At 38.8% G+C, this 15294-nt stretch overlaps 1 protein-coding gene across 1 annotated transcript; it reads right to left on the bottom strand.

Annotated features, from left to right (window-relative positions):
• Window positions 1-6333: 6333 nt before the first annotated feature.
• On the bottom strand, window positions 6334-7650 carry LOC147641085 (uncharacterized). The gene is made up of 3 exons (XM_086817961.1): window positions 7555-7650; window positions 7223-7518; window positions 6334-7143 (listed from the first exon to the last, which is right to left on the bottom strand). The coding sequence occupies exons 2-3, from the start codon at window positions 7506-7508 to the stop codon at window positions 6470-6472; spliced, it is 960 nt and encodes a 319-aa protein (XP_086674087.1). The 5' UTR covers window positions 7509-7518; window positions 7555-7650; the 3' UTR covers window positions 6334-6469.
• Between the last annotated feature and the right edge of the window lie 7644 nt (window positions 7651-15294).

The raw sequence follows: 15294 nt of genomic DNA, 5'->3' as shown, positions 1-15294 counted from the left end.
TCTCTCAAGCACACATAGATGTCGATGTACGCACATGGATTCACACACACACTCTCTCTCTCTCTCTCTCTCTCTCTCTTTCCAGGCCTTCCCCATCTCACTCTCTCTCAAGCACACACATAGATGTAGATGTACGCACATGGATTCACACACACACACACACACTCTCTCTCTCTCTCTCTCTCTCTCTCTCTCTCTCTCTATCTCTCTCTCACACACACACATGTACACACCCACACATGCACTAATGCAAATACACACTCTCTCCTCACATACAAAATATCTCACACATAGAAATTCTCTCTCTCTCTCTCTCTCTCTCTCTCTCTCTCTCTCTCTCTCGCACAAACACACTCCCTCTCTTCACTCTCTCTCTCTCTCTCTCTCTCTCTCTCGTGCACAAACACACTCCCTCTCTTCACACACACACACACACACACACACACACACACTCTTACACAAATGCATACACACACATTCTCTCTCTCTCTCTCTCTCTCTCTCTCTCTCTCTCTCAAACACACACACAAGTTTAATTAATTAAATTTTAATGGTGGGGATTGTTAAATTTGCAGCAATGTGATGAACTATGGTGGATCAAATGCTAGAATCAACATCATTAGAAAAGAGATTAGATGATAATTAAGATGTGATTAGTGAGCAATTAACTGATAGCTTAATGTAGGCATGGATAATCAAAAACCACCAAATTCTCATTAGGCCAATGCCTCAATTTATATAGTTTACATCCAAGCATCTAATCCCTCTGATCTCTCCTTGATTCACTCCACCTCTTTTGTTTGATTCTCTCCACCTCTTCCCAGAATATCTCCACAGCTCCTAAATCTTCTCATGCTACTCTTTATTTTCTCCCAGTAGATACTTCTCACGTTTTCACAACTTCTCACTCATTTACAGATTCTCTTTTATAGCCTCTTGCTACTAAGGGCTTGTTCCCGCACACACCCTATTCACTTGTATATTTCAACACCTCCCCTCAAGTGAATAATCCTAGCACACCTAGATGCTATACCAAGTTTCCCTCTTACTTGATAGTCCACGACCAGTGCCTCAAGTCCCTAAACTCATAGTCCTTGACACTCTCTCTCTCTATGTGTCCAAGGCTACTACAAGTGCCTGTGACCTTGACTAAAGTGCTCACACATACATCTACCACATGGCCTACATCATCGGTGGCTCAGAGGTGGTTTTACTCTGTTGGGACAAGTTACATTGGGTTGTGGGGTTTCTCTCTCTCTCTCTCTCTCTCTCTCTCTCTCTCTCTCTCTCTCTCTCTCTCTCTCTCTCTCTCTCTCTTTCTCTCTCTCTCAAAAAAGATGATTTGACTCCACTTCCTTAGGAGCCTCCATGAAGTTTGCTGATGTCGTTCCTTCTCCACTGGGTTTACTATAGCAGTCTCTTGCCATGTGTCCTGGCTTTCCACAGTTGTAGCAGTCTCTTGCCATGTGTCCTGGCTTTCCACAGTTGTGGCACAAGTGCAGGTCCTTCCTCCTACTCTGCCTCTTCCTCGTCCTCGTCCTCATCCTCGAGAGAATCCTCCTCGGGTGAAGACTGCTTTTTCTTCTCTTGCTGTTGAGTTCAGCCATTTCTTCTCTTTGACCCTGGTCTCTTGCTCTAGTAGAGCTCCTTCTATCTTGTGTAGCTTCAATTCAGGTACATTCTTTAATGTTTCTACAATGTTTTCATATTCACCTTCGTCCACACTCTTCAGAAGCACTGCTAGTGCCTTATCATCTTCTACCTTCTTGCCAATGGCTACCAGTTGTTGCTTAATGCTTTTATATTTGTTCAAGTGTGTGATTAAAGGTTCACTTTCCTTCATATCTAGTTTGTAGAATTGCATTAACAGATTTATCTTTGAATTTTTTGCTTGAGTGCCAAATAATTTATTGAGTTCATCCCATGCATCTTTTGCCCATTGTATCCCCGTGATGTGAAAATATCTTGTTGCATAAGGTAAGCATCATTCTTTAGCCATAGTTTTGTCCTTTTCTCTCCTTTTGCCATACTTAATATTGTCTTTGATTACAGGGCATACCTTTCTAAATTGCCCACCACCACAGAGATTTCAAGCAGCATATTTGTGGTTGATCCTCTAATATCAAGTGATATCTTTTCAAAGAGATGATCAAATATTGAAGGTTTTTTCAGGACATATGACAGCCTGAGAAACTATTATATATTCATCCCATATAATGAAAGGTATTATTTTTTATTAGTTTTAAGGTAGTGTTTTTTAATAGTTTTAAATTCATAACTCACGTGAGTAGATATTTTCTTACTATTGTTTTATTTGCAGTCACCATTGGAGTTTTATATTCATTGATGTTTTTGATAAAGGGGTTACTTTCATGAACTCCTTAGCTGGTATCCATGGTCAATGCAAAATGTAAGTATCTCTTTTAATCAACTACCATATTATCTCTTTTCATCAACTATCACCATTTTGTTACAAACATTGCACCTATTTGATATGCTCTTTATTGCAGTGCTTGCAAAATTATATTAGCATATTTAGAGAAAAATTATGAAGATCTTGCAAATCCAGAGAAGCCATTTAAGTATCTTCAGCAAGAGGTATTTCAAGAATTTAGTTTTGATGTTTCTTTGTTTGAAGATGGATTTCTTCTAATTACACTATTATTTCAAGTTGCAATTCAGTCTGACATTAGTAGTTGTGGATGGAGGGTGACTGCAAATGCCTGCAGGACAATAGATTTTAAGTTGTTAAAACAACAAGTCAATGTAAGAAAACTAGAGAATCCTTTGCATTACTCTTAATGTATTTGTACATTATTTGTCTTAAAAAACCACTTTTTTGGCAGTGTAATAAATACCCTGAATCTTATATTTGGTGGATAAGAGAGAGAGATGTATTGAGATAATGTTGGACAAAGCAATTACACCCGTAGACCCCGACTCTCCTCCTCTAGGAGATCAGGCTCAGAGAAAAGGGAAGGAGAAGAAGCTGAAAAGACATAAAGGCAAAGGCAAGGGGTTTTCATTGCATTCTCCTTTAAAATTTGAGAAGATGCAAAAAGCCTCAAAGGAAACCATTGGGAATAAGTCCTCTGCAAAGAAGACATCTTAGGCAACGAGGACCTCACAAAAGAAATCTCATGCAAAGAAGCCCTCTGCTCAGAAGCCCCTCAACTTCGGTGCTTTCCCTGCTCAAGGACAAGAGGAAGCAAAGTTTGGGAGTCCAAAAAAATCAAGTAAAGCCCAAGAGCAAGCAAAGTCTGGGAGCCCAAATAAGCAAAGTGAAGATGAAGAGCAGGCAAAGTCTGGGAGCCCAAATAAGCAAAGTGAAGATCAAGAGCATTAGAATATTTTGTAACTTGTCACATTTTGTAACTCGCAAGATGTATTTGTACCATTTATTGTATATAAATCACAATTTGTTTATGAAAGATGTAGTTATCTAGTAAATGTTTGTTCTCAAATGGCAATGGTCAAGAAAAATGTCAATTGTCTTTTCATTCATGGTTCAAAAATTACAACAATTGGAGGTAAACAACTCATACAATATATAGAGCATTTAGATCTTCTTCCAATTGTAGTACCATTGACCTTGAATTTATAACTAGGAGTGGTGTTGTCAAGAAACTTCAAGGTTTACCTAATGTCTTTTAACGTCCACTGAGAGGTAACATTAACCTCCTTTCTTTTAACATATGGAATAACCTGCAACTCAGACCTAAATGACATGCAATCTATATCAGAGTCCAGCATGGCACCTTTTGTAGTCACCCTTATGGCCATACTCTCTAGATTTCAAAAATAATCCTATAATGTTGTCCAAATAATCTACACACCTGTTTTTGGGGGAACAGTGAAAGATTACCCTTATTAAAAAAGCTACATTCTGGTCACCATACATGAGCTCTGCAAATTCTTTGTGAATGTCTTGGAAAGTATCACTGAAGCTTTCCACAAGCTGCCACTCAAAACTTGTTGAGGGAAAGATATTTGAAGAAATTGGAAGTTAAAACTTGTATGAAAAGAAAAAATATATTTGCAAAATTGAACTACAACTTACAATGTGCTTGCATAATGTGCTTGCATAGGATGGACCTGAGCAAACGAGCCTTTAGATGTAACCTTGAAAGCAGCAATGCATCGCTTCCAATGGTATTTTGTATCCTCTCTTTTTTATTTTTTTCACCTTGTGAGATCCCTTGCATGAGGGCAACATAGTAACCCAGTCGTTTACAGTGAAACTCTTGGGTTCCCAAGTTCCATCATCCCTTTTGTTGTGTACGACACAAGAGTTTATTGAACGAGAAGGATATCTTTTGGATTCCATATAGAATAGAAGCAAGAGAATGAAACAATGGAACTCAATGAGGTTGAAAAAGAGATGAGAGAGAGCTAAAAGATGCAATGAAGCTCATTGAGGTCAAACAAGAGATGAGAGAGAGCTAGAAGATGAGAGCTTCTAGACGTTGAGAAGAAGAATGAAAATGGTATGGGCGCCAAAAGGAATATTAGAGATAGTTTGTCCAAACTTCAAAAATTTTGGCATTAACTACATGCCATCTTTTTTCAAATCTTTTGACAAATTTTGTCAGTATAACGGATCCTAGGGAACCACCACAATCGGTCTAAATATAGTCAGTACAAGCTATCATTCTCAATTAGATGGAAAAATTAAAAGAGTTAATCAAGTCATCGAGGATATTCCTAGAGCATATTGTGCCAAAGAATCTAAATCTTAGAATACCTATTTACCAATTGTGGATTTTGCTTAGAACTTAGTGTTTCACTCCTAGACTTTCATCATAGTTAGTGGTGCCTTTACGCTAGGCTTGATCAACAAATTTTGTTATAAATTAATGGATTCTTGCAAGGCCCATTTTGAGTCCACATTTTCTCTAATGGGATGAGATGCTGGCAACTCAAGAGGAAGGTCATCAATAGAATAATGCTTAAATTTATCTAAGAAGTTTTCCTACCTAGGTATCAAAGTGCTCCAGTGTCCTCAACCTCATTAGCATAAATCATGTAAGTTGTTGCATACTTGTATAAGGCACGTTTAGCCGAAATGTGTGAAATGATAGGGTAAAGGTCATGTGAAGGATCACTTCTTAGAGTAAGCAAAGTATCATCTATCTCAAAATTCACAGAGTGTGTTGGATAGACTATATGAGGATTATATTGGTTTCTAAATGGCATGCCTAAAATGATGTTAGTGTCTACATGTAATTGTGCAATAAGAAACTGAGCCTTTTCACAATATGGACCAATAGGAACCTCAAGCATCATGACTTCTTCACAATATCATAATGTGCAGCAAGAAAGGATAATTTATGCGATATGCAATGTAGTATATTTCTAAATGCAAATGATGTGAACCAAACATTGTGAAGAAGTCATGTGTGCTATCATCATTGCGTAAAATGAAAATGTCTTGACCATTTTTTACGATTCATATGAATGACCATTAACTCATTTTGCAGAAGAGAAGACATTCTACTCAAGATGAGGACCAAGATCAAGAGGAAGACCAAGACCAAGGTGTGAAGGAATACCAAGTATGGCTTGCAACTATTGCAACAAGCCAAGAAATATAACTAAGGATCGCTAAAACAAAAAGAGTTTTGAATAAGCACACTTAATGCAATAAGGAACAAAATAAGAGAAATAGGATCGGCCTCCCCAAGGAGGAACCCCACTTAAAATGGAGTGACTCTTCTAGAAGAAACACTCTTGCCTCTTTTGTAGCATACATATTATTTCATATCCTTGTGTCAAACTTCAAATCAATCTACCTGGTGTGCCTAATGATAAAGGAAATTAGAGTACTCCATCCATAGGATGTAGGCTTCAATACATGATCGAGATGGGAGTACATTAGTGACCACTTCAGGGAGAGTGTTGAAATATCAATTGATGATACATGGAGCTAATAGATAGAGAAATATTATATCACACATCATAACAAACAAAGAGATCCTCACGTACACACATTATACAGACTTTGGTACATGCACATGCATACAATATAGATGCATAGCCATGTAGAGTTAGAGCATATATAAGAAATTCAAGTACAATTCTAAAGTTAAATAACCCTTTTGAATGTAACAAACATCTAGAGTTAAAAAGTTGTTAGGATTTTGTAGGAGACTAAATGACATGCTCATGCATACAAAAATGACATGCTCATGCATATAAAAATGCTAAAAATGACTCTCTCTCTCTCTCTCTCTCTCTCATCACACACCCACGCACCCACACACATTCGCCTCCATGCATGCATACACATATATGTTTTCATTGTGCTTGCATATGCATGCTATGTCATAAATGTAATAGTAATGTAAAGTACTCTTAGGCTTAGGTGGTATAAAGATTACAGACACATAGATACTTGGAGCACATGAGGCTCTTTATTAGAAGGTAGTAGATAAGGTTGTGTGTTAGTAGTACCAACCGAGCATTTTAACTAATTGTAGACAATGGAAACGTCCGTCACGGAGACACCAGTGTACGTGCCCTTGATGGGGTACTCGAAGGCGGCGCCATTGTCAAGCTTGATGAACATTTTTGCCGTGTAGGGCAGGCTAGTGACAGTGCCCCGCTGGGTGAGGGCCTTGGCGGAGACAGACTCCCTGGGTTGCAACACACTACTGACTGACCACGACAGTTTGCGCGTGTCGCTCCATGATTGCTCACGCGTGACGGTGTGGCTCAAGTCCCACTTGGTGCCCACGGTCACGTCCGCCACCTCCGGCACAGCTGCGTTGACGGTGATGGACATGCTGACGCTGAGCGCATCTGTGACCGACCACTTGCTGGAGACGGTGTACTCGCGTGAGCCCTCCAGCTTCCACTGCATGTCATGCTTCGTATTGTTGGTCTGCTTGAGGCTGTCCAGGGTGATGGGAACAATGCCGCCGATGGTCTCCAGGTCTGGGTATGCCACGTCCTTGATGCGGCAGTAGGCGATGTCGCGCAGGAAGTAGAAGGCGACAGAGTTTACGTCAGCGCCGGCTCGTATGTCGGCGCCCACCAAGATGCCGGAGAAGTAGTCGATGGGGTACTCCCTCACGCAACGCGCCCCGAAATCGAACGCATTTCCGAGGTTGGTGGTGAACTTGATGTTGCCAAAGCGATTTCCTATATATTATATATAATATTGTGTTAGCAACAATGACCATATACGTAATAATAATGAATGTATCTCTTATTATATGACCTGGGATATCGTTCCAGTTGCCGGGCCAGAGCGACATGGAGGTGATGCGCTCGCCGGGCTTGAAGGAGAACTCCCGGTACTCGCCGTCGGGGTTGCCGAACGTCTGGCCTACGTGGTCGCCCGTCAGCCACAGCCTCATGGCCTTCATGCGCGACCCCGTCTTCCACGCCCCTATCTTCTCGATCCGCTTGCCCTCCGGCCACCCACGCACGCTGTACACTTGGCCTCCGCTTGGGTTCCCCACCTCCTGCCGCTCCCCTACCACTGAGCCCGACAGCTGCGCCATATATAATTGTTCACGCCCCTCCCCACCCACAGACTTGTACACTTTTATCAGAAGACTGTATTATTGCTGTTGCTGCGCTTATACTAAGCACAATAATCTTATACGATATATATAGAAGATAGAAGATAGCCCTTGGGTGCTGACTATGCATCTGCCATCTTCAATGATAATGGGTATCTTATATTCCGAAGGTGCTGCTATCTATGTCTATGCATCGCCCACCTTCGCATTAATGAGGATAATGGGTATATATTCTATACCGTCTATGAGAATATGATGGGCATGCACGGGGACCAGCTCTATTATTGTATTCACACACCTCATGCCATTGCCAACAAGGCATAATCGAACAACAGATAAAAATGACAGCGGGCAATTCACAAAATGAGAACACCGCAAGGAACTTTGGACCCATTACTGTATAGAAAAATCTCCTACAAATAGTAAAGTCCTAAAAAGAAGTAGCTGTAAATTTGGACTCTTTAACTAGTATTTGAAGATTACTATATAGGCTCGAGCACCAAAATATATAGTAGCAAAATATAGAAAAATATACTATATAGTGTTCTAATACTTTTGTTATATATATAGCAAATTAAAACACTTCCAACACTATTTTATATAATAATTTTGTTATATATAGGAAATTGAAACACTTTGAAAATTACTTTGTATATCGTTTTCTTTATAAATAGAAGATTGGGCACGCGATCGAAGTTTATCTGGTCGAATATCACCACTCAAGAGGACCACCGCAAAGAAACAATATGTATCCTGTAAGACAACGGTGGATTCTGAAGTCCCAACTTAAAACCCAAGGATATTGTGATAATGAAATAACCCCAGGGGTGGCTAGGCAGAGAAACAAAGATACATACAAGAGCCAAAGAAGCCAGAACACGGATAGGAAGCAACAAGCCAATAAAGCATGAGCATAGTTGAGCAGTCAAAAGAGGTGGGTAAGAAAAGACTTACTAGTAGCGTAGGGATACGATCAAGGAGCCGCCACACAGTATGGGTGGTGCCAAGGAACAACAAAAAATCTAGTCCAGAGTTTACCTCCAAAAGAATAGAAGAGAGCCACAGGCACAAGCAGACTCAGGGCCCAGCTCAAGCATGTGTTAAGGCAACACCAAAACAAGTTTGGAGGAAGAAAACTATTCACCCAATAAATAGGAGAGTGCAACACCAATAGTCAGAACGTCACCCACCAAAGAAATCAAGCAAGGCCAAGTTCCAAACAAAGGTATCACTGAAGTGAATCCACATGCACAAGAAAAACAATAGGTTCACAAAGATTTGGTAGATGTATTCCCCCACTCGATGGATGGAAGGGAAACTAAGGAGTTCTCACTCAGAACTAAAGCATCTACAACAACACATACCCACAAGCTCCAACGTTCCCTTGGAAATAAGAAAGAGGGAAGTTAACACAGGGTACCTAGATACCAAGCAAATAACTTCAATTTTCAATGGGCACAAGGTAAAGGGTTAAGCATTTTAGGCCATAAAATGTTTAACCCATTTCACGTCATGAAACAGGTCTATACATTTCACGTGCTCAGTTCTCCACCTCGACATGCATATTTTTTGGGCCTTGGAATGTTTGAGCATATAGGACTCTCTAGGGTATCCCCATTTGCACGCAGAAGGGAAAGAGACCATTTCACATCGTGAAAACCTCCTCTTGGTAGCATTTCACGCTATGAAAAGCTTCATCGTTGTGAAAAGCTAATGGCTTTCACACAGTGAAATGGTAAAAAAGATTAGCGAATCATATCTTGCCACATGGCATGCCCAATTAAGATGGACGCCATGACCGACTGTTGGACCATAAAATCGATCACATTTCGCTTTTCGTGTATTTAGCTCCTTCTCATCTTCGAAATCTGCATCTCCACTCTACGATTGTGTCCATCGCCTATGCTCCTTCAGCCCAAACCTTCTCCGCCTCTAATTCTCAGGTAGGATCTCATCACTCTCGCATGTGGATACTTCAATCATTTTCGTCATTGCTTACTTGCATGAGCAATATTCCATGCTTGAAAATCTATCACATGTTTTGTCGATGTTATAAGGCTTGCATTCGATTCTTTTCTTTTTCTTTTGTATCTTTTTTATCTCAATTCTAATACCTTGCATAGTCTAAAGTCATGCACCTTAATGCTTCCAATCGTCCCAATTCACTAATGCCATAAGAGATCTCAAGTTGTGAAATAGCAATCTGCTATTTCATGGCATGAGAAACAAGACTTGTCATTTTTATGGTTGAACCATTTTCACATCTCATGCCTCCATCTAATCATTAGGGTGCATTAGGGCTAAAAACGAAAAAAGGGCCCTTTAAGGTTTTGATGAAAACAGTAATTAGCTAAGGTTTAAGTAGAACGAGACCTCCAAATTTGGCCGTTTAGAGGTACTTTTGGAGCATTTAAGAGATGGGCCACAATAAATGCTAACATTCCTTAAATCATGCCAGAGCTGCTTTTCAGTCTCGTTATTCTCAATGTTATTTGAACTTTTGAAACGTCTATTGTACAAATATTCCCACCAAAACACGTCCATTTTTCCTCTCATCATCATTTGAGTGCGCGCTCTCTCTCTCTTCTATTCTTTTCTGTTATACCTTGCATAGTGGATTATACTCTAATGTCTATCGCTAACTCTTTACTCAATGCAAGAGAATGCAAATATAAACTTTCTATTAACATAGATCAAGTCTACTCATCTTGGAGAAGTATTCATCACCGAGCATTGTTGGACAAAGATGAGGCAAATAGACTACGACGAGAGGGAAGAAAACCCATTGATTTATGGGTGGATGGAAGTATTTATCCCAATGATCCTTCAACTGGTAGACCTTCTCCATTTGTAAATGTTCATGACTTGATCAGATTTGTTGGAGGGGTGGTTGCAAGATCAGGGTGCTCAGTTTTGTCCACTCAGGCACCCTATAAACAGTAAAAAAACAGGCATTTGTTTACCTTTAGTGGCTAATCTCTCCTAGTAAATGAAGGAATTTTGTTTCAAGTTCTTTTGTTGGAACATCATATTCAAAGTTAGAAATATAGTTGCATAATTTGATTAAGCATTAGATAGTTAAAAGTCCTCATTTTCTTAGGTACAAAGTCAATGTATACACCCTGTCCCAAATTTAAACTGATTCCATAAAATGCTAATATCTTTTACATATAAACTCATATGAGATTCCCACTTTGTACCTTAAATCTTCACATAATATAGAGCTTAACTTGATTTTTCAAGAAAATTTTAAGATATTTGTCTATTTTTTTTAAATATTTCAAGGTCTTTAAAGTGTTATAATATACGCCAATTTTTGTACCCACAATAACTACCACTTAAAGTCCTCAATCTTGTAAATCAAAAGAGTGGGTACATACTGAGACATTAGTAGAATGTGGTGGTTAGTAAAAATTACAAATTCATTGGTTGGATTTTTAATGATCTCTTTTTCAAAATTCTTCCAGACTATCAGAAGGCCTGTAAATATTAATAATCTAATTAGTAAAATTACATTTTTGATGTGAATCATCTAAAACATATAGGGACTAGTGTACTTGTAATGGTGCATCTATGGAAAAATAAATTGGATCACTCTAAGTATGGAAAGATCATTTGTTTATCATTTCATCATATTTTTGATTAGTTAGACTAATCTATATTAATTTAAGTTATATTGGGTTAATTTAAGAGCAAGTGTATTTTCTATTAGTTGCTTGATTTCATTTTAAGTACCTTGCCCCCCAAAATTTACTCTCCAAGCATTGTCCCAGTCCAGCATAAACTGGATAAAACTGGACACCCTGATCTTGCAACAACCCGGAGATGGTTTTGATGGTTTGCTTGGTTACTGTATGAAGTTATATTCTGACAAAAGATGGAAAGAGTGAGCATATCTATCATGAACAAGGTAATTGATTACAGCAATGGATGAGGAGAATAACCAGAACATAAAATCCAGTCAGAGATGGAGCTTTGGTGGGTTGGTGCAGCTCAGATACCAACACTAAAAATAATCAAACCCTCAAATGGTTGTTCTCCCACACAGGTATCCCTGATATCATTCAATCCCAAAGTACTGGAGATATGTTGATAGTTGATGGAGTTGGCAATTTTAAAGTAGAATGGAATTTGGGTGCTGACTTAAAGACTATCAAATGTATGCTTGGAATATGCAACGGGGATGATGCAAAGTATCCTTGCATTTATTGTATGGAAGGTATGGGATCAAAAGAGTGGAGCACTTTGCGACCAGTAAGGAGAGTCCCAATGAGAGACTCTATAGATCTGAGTAAGCTCAAGAATAACAAAGACATTTGGGATCCCATTCCTCCTATCTCTCTTAAGAATGTTTACATATGCACTTTGCATATGCAGAGATAAGAATAATTGACAAGCTTCTGAGATTGCATCTTGATTATGCATATTCTATTAAACCAACATCATTAGCAGATCAATGTATTGATAAATGTGAAGCATTGTTATCAAAAATGGGCTTTCATGGGGGCCAGGTTCATTTAAGGAAAGATCCAACAGTTTCAGGGAAAACAGGAGATGACTTGGCAGATGTCTCCATGGGAGGTGCAAAAGCTAGAAGATTTTTAGGAAACCATGGTAAAAAACAAGTGAATGTTACGTGGGATTGTTGGAAAGAATTGTGTGAGATCACAACAAATGTTGCCAGTACACCGCGGCCAGCAAATCTTAGAATGGAGGTTTGGAAGCATCTTGACATCTTTTTAAATGTTCTTAAACAACAGAAGACATCAGCTACATATGCGCAAGAGTATAAAATTTCTATTACAAATCTCATTTAAATAATCAAAGAAGCATGGGGAGAAAAAGATATCACATACTATTTGGTAAGACTCCTTTGTATTCATGATACACTCAGTGGATTTGACATATGCCGTTTTTATTATTATTTTTTATGCAACACATCCTCCATGTACATGGGCCATATTTTGTTGAGGAGCATGGACCCCTAACAACATACAGTAACCAAGGGATGGAAAAGTCACATTACTAGGCACGCACAACATCATTCTTTCAGAGCACAAGACGTGGTGGAGGGGCTACAAGAAGCAATGCTTTTGCAAAGTTATTCAACTAGTTCTTCAAAAGACAACTACAAAGAATGCAGAAAAATGACATTTTGAAAACATAGCACTCTCAAAAAAGAGAACTGTTGTATTCATAACTTTGTACAAAAAGTTATCTATTGTAATTCAGAGTATGTACCAAAAGTCTATTCCAAAGTTTTCACATCATCATCCTTTTTCAGTGCTCCCCTGGAGCATAGAAATTTCCTTCTATTGTAGCCACCTAGTGTGTTTACATCGGTTTTATTTGCAGATAGAGTATGCGCACAGTATGTCAAAAAATACCCTGCAATAGAGGTAGAAAACCAAGGGCCATAACCAAAAATTCTAGTAGCGACTGGCTTCTCAAGAAACATAGCGGCTGGCTTCTCAAGAAACATGATTTGTTAGTGTTGGCTTGTATAGTTGAGAAGCCATACAGTCTGCAGAGAGCTTTAATACAAAGTATAAGACAGTCTACATCCTCGGAGAATTAGCTATGCAACACATGGAAAATATTCTCATCCATTTTGGACAAATAGTGTCCAAGTGCAGAATCTTTCTTGCTAGAGCTTGCTTGCCTTGAGCCTTTATCTCTCCCTAAAAAGCTGACTTCATCTACTAACTCCAACTGTAAACAAGAGGAACACTCTGAAATTATTGCAAGTTAAAATAATATAATGTATGGATTCAAATTCATATTCACTTACCTTGTGATTTTCATCTTGTTCCTTCAAGTATATTTGATGTCCAGAGTGAGATTGAGGTTTTGTTTGATGTCTTTAAGTTGGACATAATCACTCTGTTCCCTTCCAACATTGGCGGCAATACCAAGTGAAGCTTGAAGCTGATTAAATTCATCATCGGAGATCAATGGTTCCGACTCCGGTGCTTTCTTAATACATATAGTGATAAAGCATGAGTTGAGTCAATGAACTTATCATCTGAAGTATACACATCTAAAGCAGCAAATTCATCTTCACTATGCTCATTCTCAATATCAATGAGCCCTTCTCAGTAGCTTCACAACCCTCTATAATGAGACGACAAGACATTAGTCCTCCCTCAAGTTAAATAGCTTTTGAATATCAGAAAGGAGTAAATACTCCTTATCCCCTTGATAAGAAAACTTGGCAATGAAGGAACAATATTTTTATGCAATGGATCTCCACTTTCCTTAGGTGACTGAACAATTGTATGTGCCTTTAGTTCTCTGATTTCAATATTCTTGTCAAGCCTCTCCTCCTCCTGAGGTCCAAGTTCCTCCTCTATATCATTTGCCTCTAAATCTGTGAGAAAGCAAAAGTTGGAAGAGCCTTCAATCTCCTCAAGTTTCTCCTCTTCACATCTAAGAGGATATTTGACAATGGAGAAAACTATAAAGACAACAGCTTTGACCATTCTCCTGCAACCTTTTGGATGAGAGGAGGATTCTGCATTTTCTAATAAAAACCTTTGAAGTTTGTACACACTACACCTCTCTGTAAATGTTTGTCTCTGGACACGTGTGGAAAGCACAATGCCATTTTACTCCCTTGCACGCCATTGTGGACATCCTTCTATGGGTGACACATCCGGTTCTTGTAGCATACTCTTGTTAGCCGGTACTCACATCATGTTCCTCTAAAGATTACTTTATTCAAATGTTTTGCTATTCTACTAGTTTATTTTATTCACTTATATTTGTCACCATTTTACAATAGCCAGAGAGAGTACTTTTGTGTGCCTTTTTTGAAAGCACTGGCCATGTACGTTTTCTTTATTTCTTCTTGTTTGAGGGTCTTGTATTAATCTTGAAAATATTTTCACTTTTGATGTAAGTCTGGGGCCTATCCCCCCCCCAGGCGGGTCATCAGTATCCACCGCCTCACTAGATGAGCTCGATATCTCAACAACTATCGAGTCCGATCTTCTCTTTTAACATTCCACAACGGTGTGACCATATCTAAAGCACAATGCCATTTTACTCCCTTGTGTGCCATTGCGGGCATCCTTCTATGGGTGACACATCCGATTCTTGAAGCATACTCATAACTTGTTTGGAAAGGACTCATAGTGTATACGTTGTGTTATTGATAGCACTATCGGATAGTTCATGGGGGCACTGACATGACAAGGATAGTTCTTGATAATGTCTATTCCTAAAGATTACTTTATTCAAATGTTTTGCTATTCTACTAGTTTATTTTATTCACTTATATTTGTCACCATTTTACAATAGCCAGAGAGAGTACTTTTGTGTGCCTTTTTGAAACCACTGGCCATGTACACTTTCTTTATTTCTTCTTGTTTGAGGGTCTTGTATTAATTTTGAAAATATTTTTAGTTTTTTTGCAGTGTTTCTCAAATATTTCTCAATGTGCAATCTATGGCAAGGACAAACAAAACTATAAGAAAAGTATATACTGAAGATCCAAAGATAGCACAGGTTACTTCTGCACCCAATCCTAATAGGAAGAAAAGGAGGTTAATGTTACCTCTCAGTGGACGTTAAAAGACATTAGGGAAACCTTGGAGTTTCTTGACAACACCACTCCTAGTTATAAATTCAAGGTCAATGGTACTACAATTGGAAGAAGAGCTGAATGCTCTATATATTGTATGAGTTGTTTCTTCCAACTGTTGTAATTTTTGAACCATGAATGAATAGACAATTGACATTCTTGACCATTTCCATTTGAGAA

The sequence above is a fragment of the Cibotium barometz genome, chromosome 2, assembly GCF_041138505.1.
Source record: "Cibotium barometz isolate CiBa-2024 chromosome 2, ASM4113850v1, whole genome shotgun sequence".
NCBI classification, from domain to species: domain Eukaryota; kingdom Viridiplantae; phylum Streptophyta; class Polypodiopsida; order Cyatheales; family Cibotiaceae; genus Cibotium; species Cibotium barometz.
This window is presented reverse-complemented; position numbering and strand designations above follow the sequence as displayed.

Bases quoted from the DNA above. Each gene is read 5' to 3' on its own strand.
- LOC147641085 (XM_086817961.1), bottom strand. From the start codon at position 7,508: ATGGCGCAGCTGTCGGGCTCAGTGGTAGGGGAGCGGCAGGAGGTGGGG. The intron at 7,144-7,222 runs GTCATATAATAA...TATAATATATAG, and splicing joins CAACTGGAACGATATCCCAG to GAAATCGCTTTGGCAACATC.